The sequence below is a fragment of the Ochotona princeps genome, chromosome X, assembly GCF_030435755.1.
Source record: "Ochotona princeps isolate mOchPri1 chromosome X, mOchPri1.hap1, whole genome shotgun sequence".
Taxonomy (NCBI): Eukaryota; Metazoa; Chordata; class Mammalia; order Lagomorpha; family Ochotonidae; genus Ochotona; species Ochotona princeps.
The window spans coordinates 46,177,046-46,192,081 of record NC_080865.1 but is presented as its reverse complement, the minus strand read 5'-3'; the positions used below and the strand labels follow the sequence as shown (position 1 = coordinate 46,192,081).

General features: G+C 48.1%; 1 protein-coding gene across 1 annotated transcript; it reads right to left on the bottom strand.

Moving 5' to 3' along the window:
* Nucleotides 1-471: 471 nt before the first annotated feature.
* Nucleotides 472-14,564, bottom strand: LOC101523460 (toll-like receptor 13). Its single transcript, XM_004592803.2, is given in 6 exon segments — nucleotides 472-1,423; nucleotides 2,700-3,003; nucleotides 3,006-3,457; nucleotides 3,459-3,596; nucleotides 3,598-4,693; nucleotides 14,477-14,564. Coding segments are annotated over 5 exon segments (2,835 nt in total). The 5' UTR covers nucleotides 4,668-4,693; nucleotides 14,477-14,564; the 3' UTR covers nucleotides 472-552.
* Nucleotides 14,565-15,036: the final 472 nt, after the last annotated feature.

Below are 15,036 nucleotides of genomic sequence, written 5' to 3'. Positions count from 1 at the left end.
AAGCTGCTGGTGGCACTTATTTCCGCCGTGCAATCCAATGCAGAGTCACAAAGCCTTGCTTGCCCCTCAAGGTTGCTCCCCAATAAGGAAACGGACAGACCCAACTTCAGACCCTCCAAGCTCTTACACTGTGACTTAACAGAGAAAAAGCCAGCCTTCAGAGTCCTATATACCCTACCATAAGGTACAATGCAATCCTGTCTTGGCCTTTATGAGAACTGTTTTGAATAAACTAGCTGATCAATGTTCTCAAACACATAGGAGGGTCCCCCTGGTGCCCAGAATTTCAGAGGACTGCTGACCCAAGCCCTCCTCTGCATATAAAGGTGTGCCTTCCAGATATCTGATTCTCCAATAGTCAAATTCCATTGCTGAAGCTCCGTCAAGCAGCGTCCTTCATTCTTTCAGTTGCCTAATGAGATATGATGCAAATTATGCCCGGTGTTAGAGTTTGGAGTAACCCATGAGCAGTGCCTTTAGTCACACTCAGCCCCCACCCCCCCGACCTTGGGAAACATTAGGCAGCAGGATCTGAGGCCCCAAGGCTCCTGGTTACTCGGCCACAAGGAGCTGTGCATTGTCTTGCTCCACTGTTCTGTTGCCCAATGCATTTCTAATGCGAGCCCGAAAGAGTGGCCTTTCGTGGGCATTGTCTGGCCAAGTGATGAATGTCTGTCTGCTCACGAGTTTCCGGAGTCGGTGGTAGCTGGACAACTTATAGTTAGGAATCTCTTCCAGGAAGATCAAGATAATAACATCCATGTGCTCGTAGAACATCTTGATGCTGGCCAGCTGTACTTCAAGCTGACACCACTCACTGCGCAAGTAGTGGCTACTGACCGCACACAGAGTTTTCCAGCTGGTGTTGATGGCATTCTGGATATTGCCAAAGATGTCCATCCCTGGTTCAAAGTCCCGGTGATGGAGACAGAGCTTAAAGGTAGGCTGGCCACTTTCTTCTAGAGCTAGAACAAGCTCTTCATATACCCACTGCTCATCAGTTGCAGAGAAAGAGACAAAGGCATCATAGACAAACTCCTTCGCATTCCTGTGCCACTTGGCTACGTACCAGGCTCTAAATATGTACAGCCCATACCACAGTGATGGAGTGATCTTGGCGCTGAGCCAGGAGAAGATCATGGTTGTGAGCACTAGACTGAAGGAACAGATGAAGTAAATCTTTCCCAGGTCGAAATTACACAAAGCGTCATCAAAATCAACGAACAAACTCTGAGAATTCGGCTGCTGACAAGGGTAGCTCCGGAGGTAGGGGATATGGACGGTGGCTGTGGTGGTGGACCAGTTCTTGAACCACAGATCGTCACAGCTGCACTGCAGCTTGTTCCCATAGAGACCAAAGTACATCAGAGACTTCAAGTTTTCCAGGTGGCTTTGATTAATGACGTTCAAGCTGTTGAATCTTTTTTTTTTTTTAAGATTTATTCATTTTTTTTAAGATTTTATTATTATTATTGGAAAGCTGGATATAGAGAGGAAGAGAGACAGAGAGGAAGATCTTCCATCCGATGTTTCACTCCCCAAGTGAGCCGCAACGGGCCGGTGCGTGCCAATCTGAAGCCGGGAACCAGGAACCTCTTCCAGGTCTCCCACGCGGATACAGTGTCCCAATGCATTGGGCCATCCTCGACTGCTTTCCCAGGCCACAAGCAGGGAGCTGGATGGGAAGTGGAGCTGCCGGGATTAGAACCGGCGCTCATATGGGATCCCGGGGCTTTCAAGGCGAGGACTTTAGCCGCTAGGCCACGCCGCCGGGCCCAGATTTATTTATTTTATTACAGCCAGATATACACAGAGGAGGAGAGACAGAGAGGAAGATCTTCCATCTACTGATTCACTCCCCAGGTGAGCCGCAACGGGCCGGTGCGCGCCAATCCGAAGCCAGGAACCTGGAACCTCTTCCGGGTCTCCCACGCGGGTGCAGGGTCCCAATGCCTTGGGCCATCCTCGACTGCTTTCCCAGGCCACAAGCACGGAGCTGGATGGGAAGTGGAGCTGCCGGGATTAGAACCGGCGCCCATATGGGATCCTGGGGCTTTCAAGGCGAGGACTTTAACTGCTAGGCCACGCCGCCGGGCCCTCAAGCTGTTGAATCTTTTTTTTTTTCTTTTTGTTTTAAGATTTATTTTATTTTATTTTTTTAATTATTTATTATTTTTACTTCATTAATTACATTGTATTATGTGACACAGTTACATAGGTACTTGGGTTCTCCCCACCCCTCCCCAAACCCTCCCACCATGGTGGATTCCTCCACCTTGTTGCATAACCACAGCTCAAGTTCAGTTGAGATTGCCCCATTGCAAGCGTATACCAAACATAGAGTCCAGCATCTTATTGTCCAGTCAAGTTCAACGGCTTCTTAGGTATACCCTCTTTGGTCTGATGACAGAGCCAGCAGAGTATCATCCCAGTCAATTGAAAGCTCCAACATACCATCAGCAAAAATTTACATCATTATGGAATTAATTGACATAGTAATGAGTAACCAATATGTTAAAAGTAAATGCGAGTTCCCAGCCACCTTCTGTGACCACCTCACCTACACTTCAATTTTAGTTTATACACAGCATATAACATTCATAACATAACATGTTATACATAACATCATATCATCTTAAATTAAGGCAAACATGTGGTATTTAACCTTTTGGGATTGGCTCATTATGCTGTTGAATCTTAAACAGAAGACCTGAAGACTTTCCAAGCCAGAGAACATTCCAGGCGTCAGTGACTCTAGGTTGTTGCTTTCAAGGTGCAGTACTTTTAATTTTTGGAGTTTTTTGAACAAGGATGTATTTAAATAGAGGCTTCTGTCTCCAGCTTGTGTTCCTGAGATGTCTAAGTTGGTGAGATTCCTCAGGGGATCGAGCTGGAGATGGTCGAGGAATACCAGGGGTTCTTTGCCCAGGAGCAGCTCCTGCAAGGCATCCAGCCCTTGGAAAAAGTTCACTGGTACAACCTGAATCCCATGCACCTGTCCTTTAAGTTGAGCTGTCTCAAATACTTGAGCTTCCTAAATGGAGGAAATGTCAAGGTTTTGGTACTTTCATATGTGATTCGATTAAAACTGAGATTCAAAATTTCCAGTCCTTCCAGTGCCGAGAGGAAGTCTGTCTCCAAACCCCACAAGCTGTTGTATGTCAGATCAAGGTTAGAAAGGGAAGTGAGGCCGTAGAAGGCTTGCTTCTCTATGATTTGCAGGCGGTTCTGTGAGAGAATCAGAACGGGGAGCTTCTTCAGGGGGTTAAAAGTTCTGCATTTCAGGGTGCGGATGTTGTTGCCTCCAAGATCTAAGCTCTCCAGGTTCGGGAGCTGGGTGAAGGAGTGTCTGTCGATAGTCACAATCCAGCAATAAGCCAAGTTGAGCTCCTTCAGTGAATACAGCCCCTTGAAAGTCATATTATTGATTTCTGTGATGGGATTTCGAGAAAGAGAGATACTGTAGGCTCTTCAAGGGAGAAAATGCAAAATCCGGAAGCCATTTGAATGTGTTGTGGCTCAGGTCTAGGAATGTCAGGTTCTGGAGGGAACTCCAGGTGCTGTTCCTGACCAAGGCAAGTTGGCACATTTTGACAGAGGCTGGGCATAGCCACGAATTCACTGCCACTGAGCTGCACCAGATGTGTGCTGTGGCTCAGGTCGAGAGAAAGAAGCCTGGTGCAGTTGGCAAGGTGCCTCACACCCTGCGCATCAATGGTGCTTTTCTGAAAAACCAAAGCCTCTAGTAACGGTAAGTTTCTGAAGAGCCAACACATTCTGCTCAAGTTCAAGTGACCATGCCAAGGCTCCCAGTTGCTGAGGTCCACTGCCCTTAGATTCTGTAGATGTTTGGGCAGAATTGTGTCCAATGTTACCACCGTTCCACTGAGATTCAGACTGCTCAACTGGGGCAGAGTCTCTACATACACATTCTGAATGGCCTTTTGCCCATTCTGGGAGACATCCAGAGTGGTCAGATTTGGCAAAGAGAAAGCAGAGAAATCTAACTCACTTAGTTTGTTCTTCTGCAGGCTCAGATGGGTCAAGGAAAGCAGTGTCCTGGGACTTTGGTCCAAGAAGATGATGCTGTTGTTAGTAAGAACAAGATACTCCAGGCATGGAAGATACTGGACTGCATCAAGGATATTGGAAAAATTAGTACTAAAGTTTTGAGAGAGGCTTAAATGTCTCAGTTTGAGCAGAGGGATGAAGACATTGTTGTGAATATGGGAAATTTTATTGTGACTCAGGAGCAAAGTCTCCAAATTGGACAAGCCCTGAAACACATCCATCACACTTCGAATCTTATTTTCTATTAAATTCAAGAGGGTCAGGTTTCTGAGTCCCCAGAAAGCCCTCTCACAAATCTTCGAAATGGAATTCCACTCCAGTCTCAAGTCCACCAGGGCAGGCAAATTCGTGAAGCTGTGGGGAGGAAGGACCTGAACAGAGTTGTGTGTGAGGTTGAGGTGAGTGGTATATCCCGGGATGTCACTAATGGCATCTGTCAAATTGGTGATCTTCTTCCGGATGCAGAACACGTGGTGGATGTCAAATGCGTATTGCGTGCCTTTTCTGAATCCATATGGCTCCATCAAAGGCAGCAGGGAAAGCCCAGCTAAAACAAGCCAGAGCCGCCGAGCAGGCAAGAGGCTCTCTGAGCCCATCTTGGTAATCCCAGGCCTCAGAATTACTGTAAGAAAAAAAATTCCTTTGCATGTGAGCTTATATTTGAACGAAATGGTATTTCCATCTTGTCTTTGCTACAAAGAAAAGAGAAGGTGTGTGGTATAAGTTTCTCTCTCACTGCAAATATTTCACAGCTGTTTCAATGAAAGTAAAACACTTGGGCCCGGCGTGATACCATAGTGGTTAAGGTCCTTGCCTTGAACGCACCAGGATCCCATATGGGCGCCGGTTCTAATCCCGGCAGCTCCACTTCCCATCCAGCTCCCTGCTTGTGGCCTGGGAAAGCAGTCCAGGACTGCCCAGAGCCTTGGGACCCTGCACTCACTTGGGAGACCCAGAAAGCAGCTCCTGGCTCCTGGCTTCAGATCGGCGCAGCACCGGCTGTTGCGGCCATTTGGGGAGTGAATCACTAAACGGAAGTATCTTCCTTTCTGTCTCTCCTCCTCTGTGTACATCTGCCTTTCCAACAAAAATAAATAAGTCTTTAAAAAAAAAAAAAAAGAAAAAGAAAGTAAAACACTTTGTTCTGGAGCCGGGTATTTGGGGCACCAACATTTCATATCAGAGTGCCTTGTATGAATTTTGCTCCATTTCTTTTTGTTTGTTTTTCTTTCCAAGATACTTTTAAGATTTATTTATCTTTATTGGAAAGGCAGATATACAGAGAGAAAGAGAACAGAAATGAAGATCTTCTGTCCATTGATTTATTCCCCTGTGGCCGCAAAGGCCAGAGCTGCGCCGATCTGAAGCCAGGAACCTGGAGCCTCTTCCGGACCTCCCACATGGGTGCAGGGTCCCAATGCTCTGGGCCGTCCTCGACTGCTTTCCCAGGCCACAAGCAGGGAGCTGGATGGGAAGTGGGGCTGCCGGGATTAGAACTGGTGCCCATAGGGGTTCCTGGTGCGTGCAAGGTGAGGACTTTAGCCACTAAGCTATCATGCTGGGCCCTCAAAAAAATATTTGTTGTGAAGATTTATTTATTTGGGGCCCAGAGCAGAAAAGCCAAGTGACAGAGAAAGAGATTGAGAAGGCAAGAAGACTGAGAGTGGTCGATCCCTGAGTGCTGGGGAGGGAGGCGGGGCAACAACCAGTTGCCCTGGTGCACCAAGGCATTGGCTTCACTTGCCGCACCACAGTGTCTCCCCCAATGGAAGTACTTAAACGTAGCCCAGATGGGCCACCTCTAGAGGCAACTATGGAACTTGCTTTGTCATACCAGGGATATGAGAACAGAGCACAGGCAAGAAGTAAAAGTAAACAGGGAGTGTTAGAGTCCGGGCCAAAGCCCCCCGGACGTCAGGATGCGAGCTAGTCAACCCCCAGAGAATGACAAAGAGTCTCACTGGTAATGCAAACAGCAAACAGAGTTTATTGCGCCAGCATGCTGGGGTCAGACCGCACTTGGGGCAGCCAAGCAGGGCGGTCAGACCTCGAACAGCCCAAGACAGAAGCTTATATAGGCCCTTTTTTGGGCTGGGAAATACATCAAAAGTAGCAACCTTAGACATATGGCCTTCAGGCACGGGGAGCCTGTTCCGTTCCCATACCCACTATCTTTATGGCTCATCCCATTCTCACACCCTTATCTTCCTCCTGGTTCCTGGGACCGGAGAAGAACTGTGCCCTTGCCTTCACAAAGTTGCAAGGCAGCAAAGAACAGATTTATTGCTAAAGTGGAATCCTCCCAAAGTCCAGGCACCTCCTGGCCTAGCAAACTAGCAGTTGTTCAGTACAAAGGAATCTCACACTGCCCAACAATAACATTTTACCCACACTCTAACACTGGAGGAATATGCGTCAAAATCCAAAGAGCACCGGATTTTACCAGTGGGCTGGTCTATGCACCCTCTTTATCTTATTCTATCCCTTCTCATCATTTCAGAGGCAGGAAGACAGACAGAGCTTCCATACTCTGACTCACTCCCCCAAACACCCACACAATGGCCTGAGCTGGGCCCGACCAAACCCAGGAGCCAAAAATAAAATTCAGGTCCGTCACGTGAGTGGGAAGATCCCAATTACTTAAGATCTCACCGCCGTCTCCCAGAGTTCACATGAACAGGAAGCTGCAGTCGGGAGCGGGAGCCAAGATTTAAACCCAAGAATTCCAATACAAGGTCCAGCCTTCTCTGGAGCCCTTCCTGGAAACACAGAGCCTTCATAAGGGCCGGGGCAGGGCAGACAGCATTCAAAATAACTATAGAAATAAGTTTCTAGAGCTGAATAGGCATCTATTTAATACAATCAATGGCATTGTTATTGCTATCATTAATTAACTATTATAAAAGGATTGTTTATTTGGAAAGTAGAGTTAGAGAGAGGGGGGTTCTTTTATCTGCTGTTCACTCCCCAAATGGCCAAATGACTGGTCATGGGCCAGGGCAAAGCCAGGAGCCAGAAGTTTCTTCTCAGTCTCCCAATGTGGGTATAGGGGTCCAAGGGCTTGGGCCATTTTGTGATACTTTCCAGAACATTAGCAGGGAGTTGAAAGGGTAGTGGCCCAGCTAGACTCAAACCTGCACCCATATGGAAATCCAGCAGTGCAGGCAGCAGCTTTACCCACTACACCATGATGCCAGCCTCCTACTTCATTTATATGCAGTGAACAATCAAAATAGAATTTGTTTAAAGATTCGTTTTTATTGGAAAGGCAGATCAGATTTATGGAGAGAAAGACACAAACAGAGAGATCTTCAATCTACTAGGTCACTCCCCAAGTGGCCGCAACAGCTGGAGCTAAGCCAATCCCAAGCCAAAGCCAGGAACTTCTTCCAGGTCTCCCATGTGGGTACTGAGTCCCAAGGTTTTGGGCCATCCTTGGCTGCTTTCCTTGGCCACAAGCAGGGAGCTGGATGGAAAGCAGGGCTGCTGGGATTAGAACCGGCACCATATGGGATCCCAGCACGTGCAAGGCAAGGACTTTAGCCACTAGGCTATTGTGTCAGGCCCCAGAATAGAACTTTTAAACAAAAAAATCTACCTGTAGTGACCATGTTTTGCAAATCAAAAGTTAAGATATGTTGGTACACATTTGTCTTACAAAGTTTTTTTTTAAGATTTATTTATTTTATTGGAAAGGCACATGTACAGAGAGGAGGAGAGACAGAGAGGAAGATCTTCCATCCAATGATTCACTCCCAAAGTGACTGCAACGGCCGGTGCTGTGCCGATCTGAAGCCAGGAGCCAGGAACTTCTTTCTGGGTCTCCCACATGGGTGCAGGGTCCCAAGGCTTTGGGCAGTCCTGGACTGCTTTCCCAGGCCACAGGCAGGGAGCTGGATGGAAAGTGGAGCTGCCGGGATTAGAACCGGCGCCCATATGGGATCCTGGTGCATTCAAGGCAAGGACCTTAACCATTATGCTATTGCACCGGGCCCCATCTTACAAAGTTTTAAAATATTATTTTAATGAAATTAGCTTTAAAAATTCAGGATTTATTTCTTAGTATACATATAAGGTTTAGTGTACAAGTTTAGCATTTAATAGTTTATTGAATATGAATGTATTTCAAAAAGTTCATGAAAATGAAATTAAGGAATACGCTTGTTTTGGTACAAAAGTTTTTCAAATCCATACATAGTTTTGTCATAACACACATTTTTTCCATGAATTTTTGAACTCCTCTTATCTGGTACTGCTGGGCATCTTAATTAAAGCCTTTCCATTTAAAAGGTAATCCCTTAGTTCTAATCCCTGTTTTTATAGGAAGATGAGGTTTGGTCTATATCTTTTCAACTTGCAACTTCTTCCCCCAAAACATCATGTGCCATGAGTGACCTAGATTGCAGTTTCTTTACCAGAAAGGGATTTTACATTTTTGTTTTAATTATTTCCTGCAGGCGGTGTACACAGATCTAGAACAATTCAAACAGCACGATGTGATACACAGTAAAACACCAGTCCCGTTCTTAACGCAACCCCCCCCCCCATCCTGCTCCCCCAGGAAACCGCTCATGACCTCGCATGGGGTCCAGCCCACAGGTGAGCTCTAACCTGCCTGTAAGGAGAGTCTCAGAGCCTGCTAGACAGCCAGGGCCGGCAGAGGGAAGCCCTGGCTGGGCAGAGAAGAGTACGCCAAGGGGGAGATAGGGGATACCAGCAATGAACTCCCTCTTCCCAAAGAACCTGGAGCTTGACCTCTCCCTACACAGGTAAGCAGCAAAATTCCAGAGAAGAAAAGGAAAAAAAAAAAGGTCGGTAAAACATGTGGGTACTTCAACAAGTTTGTAGAAAACGGAATTAAAAGATAAATTTATTTTGGTGCCAAAGAAATTGTGGTCCAGCCTGCCTCGGCCTATGACCACCTCCAGCTCTGCATGCAAACCCATAGGTGATGCAGTCACACAGAGGTGAACCCACAATCCCCCTACGGAATCTGCCCCCAGATCAGGTTCTCTCACATTCTGGTGCTGCAGCCCAACCCCAGTGTGCCCCCCCCCCCCCCCGCTCCAGCACTCGTAGGTGGGTACTGTGGTCTAGTCCCACCAGGGATGTCCCCAGCACCAGCCTTTGTGTATGCCAATGGGCCACAGTCTCCCACATGGGCAGGTGGGTGCCTTGACCGGACCCACACATGCCCACCAGTTTCTCCCCCTTTAAGCCACTCTATCTCAGCTCCGTCACCTACCCGCAAGAGCAGTGGCCCAGTCAGTGGAAGACCCCACAAGTCATTCCCTCCCTGTGAAACTGTCTAACATGCCCTTAGTCGTTCCCACTCCAATACACCCCCAGACCTCCTTCTCCAGGCATTCTGTAGCTCCACCCCCACCTCCACTCCCCGCCCCCGCCCCACCCCCTGCCTTGGGGCCGGAGAGGTGGGTCAAGACCCAGAGTTCCCTACCTACCCCCACTCCTCTGGGGAAAAAAAAAGAACAAGTAACTATGCGGGGACACTCACTGGTATAGCTAACACAAACTTGGCATTAATCAGGCTCAGAATGCCCACCAACCACTGGCTTAATTTCTCCCATCAGTGTAACCTAGACAGTTGCCTACAATTGGAGTGCAAAAAGAAAATTGTAACCCCAGCATAAGCGGGATCTTCGAAAAGCAAAGGAATGAAACATTAGGCATGGATTTCAAAATTTATTGGCACCAAAATAAATTTATATTTCAATTGTTTTTCCATGAACTTTTTGAAGAAACTGGTTTTTTTAAAAAAGATTATTATTGGTTACTCAATACTATGTCAATTAATTCCATAACGTTATAAATTGTTGATGATGTTATGTTGGAGCTTTTAATTGATCGGGATGATACTCTGCTGGCTCTACCTTCAGACCAGAGAAGGTCTCCCCAACAAGCCGTTGAACTTGACTGGACAATAAGATGCTGGACTCTATGTTTGGTATATGCTTGCAATGGGGGAATCTCAACTGAACTTGAGCTGTGGTTATGCAACAAGGTGGAGGAATCCACCATGGGGGGAGGATTGGGGGAAGGGTGGGGGGAATCCCAGTACCTATAAAACTGTGTCACATAATACAATGCAATTAATAAAAAAAAGTTTTTTGAAATTAAAAAAAAAGATTATTTATTTTTATTGGAAAGGCAGATATACAGAGAGGAGAGAATCTTCTGTCCACTGGTTCACTCCCCAAATAACCACTGCAGCCTGAGCACAGCGGATACAAAACCAGGAACTTCTTCCGGGTCTCCCATGTGGGTGCAGGGTCCCAAGGCTTTGGGCCATCATCTACTGGCTTCCCAGGCCACAAGCAGAGAGCTGGATGGGAAGTGGAGTAGTCAGAGGATTAGCCAGTTGAACTATCACACCAGCCCCTTGAAGGAATCTTGTTTAGAACATACATGGCAGTTCATTCAGAGGAAAACAGAGAATTGCGTACATTCTCCTTTACCTCCTAGATTCCAGTCCTGATCCTTTCCTAATATATACTTGTGTTTAAAATTTTTATTTTGGTGCCCGGCGTGGCAGCCTAGTGGCTAAAGTCCTCACCTTGCACATGCCAGGATCCCATATGGGTGCTGATTGGTGTCCCAGCTGCCCCACTTCCCTTCCAGCTCCCTGTCTGTGGCCTGGGAGGATGGCCCAAAGCCTTGGGACCCTGTACCCACGTGGGAGGCCTGGAGGAAGCTCCTGGCTCCTGGCTTCAGAGCAGCTCAGCTCTGGCCTTTGCAGCCGTTTGGGACGTGAATCAGTGGATGGAAGATCTTTCTCTCTGTCTCTCCTTCTCTGTAAATCTGAGTTTCAATGAAAACAAATAATTCTTTTAAAAAATTTACTTTTCATTTTATTTGTTTGAAAGACTTAGAGAGACAGATAAATACCTCCCTTATGTTGACTCATTCCGCTAGTGTCCATAACAGCTGAGGTTAGCTAGCTTGACTCCAGGGGTTGGGGATTCAATCCAGGCCTCCCATGTGCATGACAAGAACCCAACTACTTGTGCTGTCACTTGCTACATTGCAAGGTGTACATTAGAACCAGAACTGAGAGCTGAGCTGAAACGCAAACCCAGACACAGACTCTCACAAAGGATGTGGCTTGCCTACCCCACGTGGTGTCTTTTTTTTTTTTTTTACCAGTTCTTAATTTTGTTTTAGATTTATTGAGTTTTTACTGGAACATTAGTTTTACAGAGAGGAGAGACTGAAAGATCTCCCATCCTCTCACTGACTCCACAAAAGGCCACAACAGCCAGGACTGAGCAGGTCCAAAGCTGCTCTCCTCAGCACCCAGCCCTGGGAGGTAACAAATCCGGGTCAGTGATCCTGTCCATACCCTCCGCTGTGCACTGGGGCCCCCAACTCCTTTCCCAGTCATCAGAATGTACCTGTTTTGTGGGATCAGGCCCTGTCAGACGAGTTTTCCTTGCAAAGTGGTCTACCCACACAGGAAAGGGAGGAGCCGCTCCTCACAGGAGCCAAATCAGATGAATGGCGCTACTCTGACTTGCAGAAGGCTCCGCGTGAAATGCCCTCTGTAGAAACTGCCAAGATCAAGGGAGCCATTCAGAAAACTGCTCAACTAAGGCTTTCCAAAGCATCCGCTGCTGTGCAGGTACTGGCACAGACAGGACTAGGCCTAGAATTAGTACCCACAAGATTCGCTCTTCAAAACATTCAGGATCTCTTTTTCTTTTCTTTTCTTTTCTTTTTTTTTTTAAAGATTTATTCATTTTATTACAGTCAGATATACAGAGGAGGAGAGACAGAGAGGAAGATCTTCCATCCGATGATTCACTCCCCAAGTGAGCCGCAACGGGCCGATGCGTGCCGATCCGAAGCCGGGAACCTGGAACCTCTTCCGGGTCTCCCACGCGGGTGCAGTGTCCCAATGCATTGGGCCGTCCTCCACTGCTTTCCCAGGCCACAAGCAGGGAGCTGGATGGGAAGTGGCGCTGCCGGGACTAGAACAGGCGCCCATATGGGATCCCGGGGCTTTCAAGGCGAGGACTTTAGCCGCTAGGCCACGCCGCCGGGCCCAGGATCTCTTTTTCTTAAGTCTTGTATACCGCACTTTAGGTTGCAACATTTTAATTGGTAGACAAAAAAAAAAAAATCCCACTTCATTTATTTTATCAATTAAATGTAATTCAGGTCATTGGTTCCAGTGGAGGTCGGGGCTGAGAATAGAACCAAACCAGCAGTTGCAACCACTAGCTGATCGGGGTGATGGACTGTGGCGGGCACTGTGCTTGCTAGTACATATAGGAACCTGGTCTGGGAACACCTCAAAGTTTGAATATTGCAGTCCATCCTGGCTCTGCCCATCACACACTCGCCCTCACCTAAACCAGTGGGAGGTGTGCTGGTTGGGTGCTGCATTCCTAACCAGCACAGGCAACCTCACCTTGGCATTTTGTGTTGTGTACTGTTTTTATCACAACCGAACCTGGCCCGACCCCCACCCAGCTCCAGCGCTCGGACTTGCCAGTGGATGACGCGAGCTGACTCAGCCTGGTCCGCCCCCAACCCGAGCCAAATGTATGCCAGTGGGACACTTTCCATAGCCTCTTCTGGGTTGTTTACCTCCATGTTTCCTGCGCTTATTTGTAGGGTCAGTGTCCTGTCAGAGGAACTGTTCAGGTTCCTTCATCAGACCCCTCCTGGTGTCAGGTTTCGCGCATACCAGCAGGTCCATGGACCAGCACTACTCATTTCATCTCTTGCCCCAGCAGGAACAGTAGCCTTTCTTAACTGGTCTTCAACCCATTCTGGTTCCTGCTGTTGGAAGTTTCAGCCCAGCCACGGCTTGTCCATACCCACATATAGCTCAAATATGGCTCAGTTGGGGTTGAAACCTAGCCTAGTCTGTCCCACATCTACCCTGGTCCTCTAGAACACCAGAAGGCGTTGCAGTCTGACCTGGCCCGGTGCGCCAAGTCCCAGTCCACACTTGTGCCAAGGGAGGCTACAATTGTGTCCTGATCGGAACGCAGCCCCATTCCAGCGTGTGTGCTCCTTGGTGGGAACCTTCACCCATCCAGGGTCTCCCCCCCTGCTCCCCAACCGGGCCTGATCACAGCCAGTGTTAAGCGTGCCAGTGGTTGCTCTGGCTCAGCTCAGCATAGCCCATCACCTGTCGCAATGCCTGCCCTAGACACTGTGGCTAAGCTCCTTGGTTTCACCCAACTTAGACTGTCACCATCCCCACTCCTAAGTCACCCAGTGGAGTTGGAAGGTGGCCCACACCCCCATACAATCCACCCCCAGATATGGTTCTCGAGTGCTAGTTAATGTCATGGCCCTGCCCACTGTGACCCCTCTGATGATCCATCATCATGGCAAGTAATGGGGACATCCTGCTGGGCATGCCCGGAGTCTGAGCTTTTGAATGAACTGGTGCTCAGCATTATTAAGTAATTACAGGTTCTTCAGAGGAAGATTTACTGTCATTGGGAATCTTTAGGATTGATTCACGGCTCCAATGCACTGTGGGTTCAGCATAGAGCTAACTAAGCAGCACATCAAACAACCAAAATCCCAGAGCTCCCTTGTCAGGCGGCCAGCAGGCAGAGCCTGGTGCCAAATGGCACACTGGCCACCCGGGAGCAGCTCACCACGTGCACGTGGCGGCCAGTGCACAAAGCAGGCATGGAACGACCCATGTAGCCCTGGGGTGCCTCCGCAGCCTGGCAGCTACAGGAAGTTAAGATCCCCGGACTCAAAGACCCGCCCCTTCCCATTCCCCTCCCCAGCTCAAGCCGAAGTGAGCAGTAGGAGGAGCTGGACCTGCCTAACAAAGCCAGAGCCCCACCTCCGAGAGGTCAGCTCCTGGGGCTCTGTTAGGCAGGTCCGAGAGCAGTTCACCACGTGCACATGGCAGCCGGTGCGCGCAAAGCAGGCATGGGATGACCCCTGTAGCCCTGGGGTGCCTCCAATGACAAGATATCTTGTCTCAGGTCAGCGTTGCGGCATGCTGTGTCAAACTTCACTTGAGATATCAGCATCTACATGGGCGCTGGTTCCTATCCCGGCTGCTCCACTTCCAATCCAGCTCCCTGCTAATGCACCTGGGAAAGCAGCAGATGCTCTACCAAGTGTTTGGGCCCTTGAACCCACATGGGACGCTCGGAGGAAGCTCCTGGACCTTGGTTTTGGCTTTACCCAACACTGGTTGTTGTGGCCATTTGAGAGGTAAACCTCTTCCTTTCAAATACATAAGCTGAATCTTGAAAAAAAACAAAAACCCATAATTTTCTTGATCCCTCAGTCTCTACTGATACTATCTATCGCTTGGTGTCATTCTGGGAAATCAAAGTCTTTCCCCAAAATTCCTTGTATATTGCTGGACTGCTGCTAAGGGTCAAGGAAAACAACATACCTGTGAGTAGCTCTTAGAACACGTTCCTTCCATTCATCTTTCTGTAGCCAGATTCTCTCAGATAAGGATCTTCTCTCTTGAGGATCTGCTTCAAAAGTTCCAGATGATTTTCTAAGCTCTTATGACCAAAAAAAAAAAAAAAAGCAGAAAGCATTTTGTTCCTCTTTTAACCTCATCTTCCACTGTGTGGGGGGATTTTCGGAAGTGCCCAAAGCCTACTTGGTGAGTTTCTAGTGAGAACATTTCAGCTTCTGCCTGCCACAACTTCCTCCAGATTTCTTTCTTTTGAGGAGCTCCTGGAGTTGCTTGCTGATTCAAGCCCTGTGTTCCGGGCAGTTCCACCCAGCACACCTGGAACTGCACCTGTGGAGTGGGAAAGAAAGAGACCTGCGTTCTTCTTGATTCCTCCTAAAATCGTTGTGCTTCCTCTTTATGGAGCCCCCAGGTGTGGTCAGCCTGTGTGATCAGCTCATCCGCCTCAGCTTCCTTCCACTCCGACCCCTTTATTTGGCCTCATCCAGCATTTGCTTTGGTTGACGATCCAGAATTTGTTCTTTCTC